This window comes from Colobus angolensis, unplaced genomic scaffold, assembly GCF_000951035.1.
Source record: "Colobus angolensis palliatus isolate OR3802 unplaced genomic scaffold, Cang.pa_1.0 Scaffold118, whole genome shotgun sequence".
Lineage (NCBI taxonomy): Eukaryota > Metazoa > Chordata > Mammalia > Primates > Cercopithecidae > Colobus > Colobus angolensis.
In genome coordinates this window covers 7533331-7538900 of record NW_012112919.1, presented here as the reverse complement: position 1 = coordinate 7538900, position 5570 = coordinate 7533331, and the positions used below count along the sequence as shown (strand labels likewise).

The 5570-nt window shown below is 39.5% G+C and overlaps 1 protein-coding gene across 5 annotated transcripts in view; it reads left to right on the top strand.

The window, feature by feature from the left end:
- IMMT (inner membrane protein, mitochondrial) overlaps positions 1–5570 on the top strand; it is a 60990-nt gene that overhangs the window by 29619 nt on the left and 25801 nt on the right. Inside the window, exons 5-6 of one of the 5 annotated variants that reach the window (XM_011964155.1) lie at positions 2076–2177; positions 2542–2637. In XM_011964155.1, the coding sequence (XP_011819545.1) occupies positions 2076–2177; positions 2542–2637 (198 nt within the window). Of the gene's footprint in view, positions 1–2039; positions 2178–2541; positions 2638–5570 lie in introns of all 5 variants that reach the window. The other 4 variants (XM_011964149.1, XM_011964145.1, XM_011964141.1 and 1 more) reach the window with 4 other exon arrangements.

Here is a 5570-nt window from a genome sequence, read left to right as displayed (position 1 = left end):
TGAGCCACCATGCCCAGCCTCTTCACCAATTCTCTATCCTCTCTTCTTTCTTAGTGATGAAAGTGTCTTGCTCTAGTCCCTGCAGATATTTTTTGACTTCAGAAACTACCAGTCACCCCACCCTAATTTACAGCACTTGCCTGTTGAACTCTAACCTGTTCAGTATACATTTGAACTTCTTATGTTTCTCCTTTGTTGCATCTGTTCTTAATTAAATCACCCGACTTTAATTCAGCAGATATTTACTGTGTTTTCTGTGCTAGACATTCTTGTAAGCCCTGGGGAAATAGCCATGAACAAAACAGTTTTAAAAAATTTCCAGCTAATATTTCTTGATTGGATAAGGAGAGGGAATAAACAAGTAAAATGTATAGGACGTCAGACATTGTGGGAAGGAATACTGCAGTTTTAAATGGAGTGTGTAAGGAATACCTTACCTGGAAGGGGTTATCTGAGCAAAGATTAGAAAGACATAAGGGGGGTAAGTCATGTAAAAGGGTGGTGGGGAAAAGCATCCCAGGCAGCAGGATTAGCTGGTGTAGAGGCTTGACATATTCAAGCAAAGGGCAGATGAGGCTAGAGTGAATTGAGTAAGGGGAGAACAGGAGCAAATGAGGTCAGAGAGGGAGCAAAAAGTTTATTGTGGCAGTCCTTGGAAGCCATTGTAATAATTTTATTTTAGGCCAGGTGCAGGGGCTCATGTCTGTAATCCCAGCACTTTGGGAAGCCAAGGTGGGAGGATCACCTAAGCCCAGGAGTTTGAAAGCAGCCTGGGCAACATAGCAAGATCCTGTTTCTATAAAAAATTAAAAATTAGCTGGGGATGGTGGTGCATGCCTGTAGTCCCAGCACTTGGGAGGAAGGACCACTTGAGCCCAGGAGGTTGAGGCTGCAGTGAGCTGTGATTGCACCACTACACTCCAGCCTGGGTGACAGGGCAAGACTCTGTCTCAAACAAACAAAAGAAAATGTTTCATGTTCTGGGTGGGATGGGAAGAGAATGCTGAGCCAGGGGATTGATAATTGACTGTTACTTGGTTTAAAACCAAGGCTGGGCACAGTGGCCCACACCTGTAATCTCAGCACTTTGGGAGGCCGAGGAGGGAGGATCACTTGAGCCTAGGAATTTGAGACCAGCCTGGGCAAGAGAGGCAGACCCTGTATCTACAAAAAAATTTAAAAATTAGCGAAGTGTGATGGTACACACCTGTAGTCCCAGCTATGTGCCAGAGGCTGAGGTGGGGGTATTGCTTGTTCCTGGGAGGTCGAGGTTGCAGTGAGCCATGATAGTGCCACTATACTCTAGCCTGGGCAACAGAGTGAGACCTTGTCTCAAAAATAAAAATCAATCAATAAATAAATATATAAAATGCTACACACAAAAAAGATTGATTGATTGATAGAGATGGGCGCTTGCTATGTTGGCCATGTTGGTCTTGGCCTCAAGCAGTCCTTCCATCTTGGCCTCCCAAAGTGTGCAAAAAATTATATATTTATATATATATATATATGTATATGTATATTTTAACTCAGTTCTGTTCTTGATCACTGTGACCTTTCATCTTTGTGTTTAAAACTGTAATCTTTTTCCTGCTCACACGTCTTCCACCTCTCTTCACCTCTCTTCAAAGCAATTAAAAAATATTCTTTGTTTAGTTGCTTTCTTTTGTCTGTCTTCATCATTAACCGGCTTTTTCCTATGTTATTCTTTTTCCATGTTGTGTAAATGTCCACTTCTTATGTGTTAATATTTAATATTGTTACTAGAAGCCTTGCCTGGAATAATGTTGGTTAAAATGTGGGTGGATGCAGACAAGACTTCTTTTCTTTTGTTCTTTCCCAACCATTGTCCATTTTGTGTGAGTTTATATATGCAGTGGACAGTGCTCCTGTTTGTGTGTTATTCAAACATGTGGCAGTACAAATATTTGTGTCTTTAAGGAGTCAGATGTGAAGTGGGTGGTGATGGTAGTAAATTCCTGTCTGTTTCTCTGTTAACCTAGGAAAGTATAGATACCATGAGTAACATATGTTTATAGCACCTACAGAAGCAGCTCAAATTATTTCTGCAGCAGGTGATACCCTGTCAGTCCCAGCCCCTGCGGTTCAGCCTGAGGAATCTTTAAAAACTGATTACCCTGAAATTGGTGAAGGAAAACCCACACCTGCGCTTTCAGGTAATTAATTATTTCTATTTGTTCTTTTATGAATGATATGCTCATCAGAACTATTTAATGCCTAGGCAACACGTAGGCACTATGTATACATTTACACTAGGTTCAGGTCTTCAGACTTTCTTAGGAAATTTAAAAAATTTAAATGTCCAAATACATCTTTTTAAACAAGGAGATTAAAGACTGATTCCTATTTCTTCATTTTGGAATCATTAAGAGTAATGATAATAGTTTTAGAATTCTTACCACAAAAATGCCCTGTGTTGATACAACTGGCCAGTACAAATGATGCTGGTTTTTATATCCCTGTTAGCTATTAAAATTTTGTGCTGAAATTTGATTTCCTCTTATTTACTTTTGCTGCAAGAAGAAGCATCTTCATCTTCTATAAGGGAGCGACCACCTGAAGAAGTTGCAGCTCGCCTTGCACAACAGGAGAAACAAGAACAAGTTAAAATTGAGTGTATGTAAACCAGACAGCTTCTTAAGGATTTTGGGTCATCTCCCAGTTGCTCTCTTCTTAAACTATCAGCACAAGTTTGTCATCTGTCAGCTAGTTGTGGTTTCTTTTGTTGCTATTGTTGTTTTTTAGTGGCATTGCTTTATTCACCACCTTCATTTCATCCAAACTTCTTTTACCCAAGTGACAAAGGCTATTCTTAGTGTATAGTTGGTGAAAACTCCAAATAATACTAAAGATTATGTTAGCACTAAAGATTATTTATACTCTGGGTAACAGAAATTGATTATTTATGTTTTAACAGCTTGCCTAAAAGTCCTTTATTTATTTTTTTGAGACAGGCTCTTTTTTTCTGTCACCCAGGCTGGACTGCGGTGGCACTGTCATGGCTCACTGCAGCCTCAGCCTCCCAGGCCGAAGCCATCATCCCACCTCAGCCTCCTCTGTAGCTGGGACTACAGGTGCGCGTACCACCATACCCAGCTAATTTTTAAAAAAATTTTTATAGACACAGGCATCTCACTATGTTGCCTAGACTGGTCTCGTACTCCTGGGCTCAAGTGATCCTCCCACCTTGGACTCCCAAAGCGCTGGGATTACAGGCGTGAGCCCCTGTAACCAGCCCTAAGAGTCTTTTATTAATAATTGTCAATTTATAATTGTAAATAACTGTTTGTTAATAATTGTAAATTTATTTGTTGGAGTCAGAATGGCTTACACTGCCTTATCATCTAGCCTCTGGACTCTCTAGTAGTGCTCTCGTCTGACACTGGTGGGGCATGGACTGTTCTACACATCGCTGGTTTCCAGCTAACAAGCATATTCCTTTTTAAGTTTCAATTTTATGGTTTTTTTGTTTGTTTGTTTTTAAGAGATGGGCTCTTGCTATGTTGGTCAGGGTAGTGTTGGACTCTTGGCCTCAAGAAGTCCTCCCACCTTGGCCTCCCAAAGTGCTGGGATTACAGGCCAGAGCCACCACGCCTGGCCAAGTTTTTTATTATTATTTTTGCTGTCCTTGGTAGGTCAGGATTCTTAAATTTTTCGATGGTTTAAAAAAGGTAATAGATACTTATAAATTTATTTTTCTGTCTTAAAGCACTTGTAACATAATTTTTTGTACTGTGCTATAATATGTTGATGTCTCTGGAGGTCGTGGGATATAGCTTTTTGCTGGACAGAGAGTTGTTTAAGTACTCATGGCAACTCTTTATAGTTTTTTGATCTCCTCATCATTTGTTTTGTTCCTGTTTCCCTTGTAATGTGCTGGTTCTGCCCTACCCTGAGGAACCAAGTTTCTTAGAATAGCATAGGTGTCATTCTGTGCCTATGGCATTAGTTTTGCTACTTGGATTTGGATTTTTGTTTTTCATATTTTGTATTCTTCTGATTGTGTTACAAATATTTTAGAATATTTAATAAATGACTTCTAAGTGAAATGTTTCTTTTTTCCTACTCCTTTTTTCTTTTAGTCCTATTTTTTCTTCACTTTTCACTTTTCTCTCTTTATCACTTGGGCACCTTGAAATTAAGTTATAAATGTAAGATGGAGATGTCTGCTGTTTCAGCTGTTCTTTTCCTTGCCTGGTTCCTCTCATCTTTCATTTTGGGCAAAGTGAAAATTTTCAGAATTTTATCTGTCACCTCTTAATTCTCTCTCAAACTTGACTTTAAAAATATACATGCATGCATTTGCATGTGAAATATTTATCAAGGATCAAAGGACAGTGACTAGACCTCTGAAGAGGGCTGGAAGCAGCAGGTGCCTCCCAGCAGCCCACTTTCTGTGGCCTCCATAAAGTAGTTCACAACTACCTGTACTTGATGTCCACTGTTCACTCACGCATGCCATGGGATCCAGATACCACAGTTTCTCTCCCTTGCCCCTTTCTCTCTTTGTATCCCCTGCTCTCGTTTCACTTCTATCACTTCTGTCAATTTCTTTTTATTTTCTCCTTGTTAGTTTTCCTCTTTTATCTTGCAGAGGTACCATTTGTAGTTCATCAGGTTCCATTTGTTCATTGCTAGTTTATGCTTCTTTTGCTCGAAATCATCTTTTTTTCTCACTTGTCAAATTTTTTCTTATTTTTTGCCATGTGATATCATTTATTTTATTTATTTATTTATTTATTTATTTAGAGACAGAGTCTCACTTTGTCACCCAGGCTGGAGTGCAGTGATGCAGTCTCGGCTCACTGCAACCTCTGACTCCCAGGTTCACACGATTCTCCCACCTCAGCCTCCCGAGTAGCTGGGACTATAGGCACCCACCACCATGCCTGGATATTTTTTGCATTTTTAGTAGAGATGGGGTTTCACAGTGTTGGCCAGCCTGGTCTCGAACTCGACCTCGGGTGATCTGCCTGCCTCGGCCTTCCAAGGTGCTGGGATTACAGGTGTGAGCCACTGCACCGGCCCATTTATTATTAAATTAGTATTCTCACTAGCCTTCTTTCTTCAAATGACTTTTTTTTTTTTTTGCATTTTAGTAAATTATCTAAAATGGTTGTTTGCTTTACTTTTTGGTATTCCTGAGACAGCATATAGAAATGTGATCTTAACAGGTGCCTCTTGAACATTGGTGTCTGCTATTTCTTGAGTCCTTTTGTGGAAGAACACTGTCCATTTCAAGTTGCCTTTGGGTTTTGTTTTGGGGTTTTTTGGCCTGTTTTTTTATTTGTCTTTTTCTTTCTCCTGTCTGTTTTCTTATGTCTTATCAATATAAGTGTTTTGCTATGAGTATTCCTTCTTGCTAAGGGGATGAAAATGGGCACTTCTTTTTCCCTTTGAGTCTGTACAATTGTTGTTTAAAATGAAGAAAGCTGATGGATTTGTTGAGTTTATAGCCACAAATATGTAAAAGGGGCTATATTGTCCTAAACCTTGTTTCTCCCATTTGAAATACATTACCCTTCTTTAAATAATTTTGAGGAAAAAAA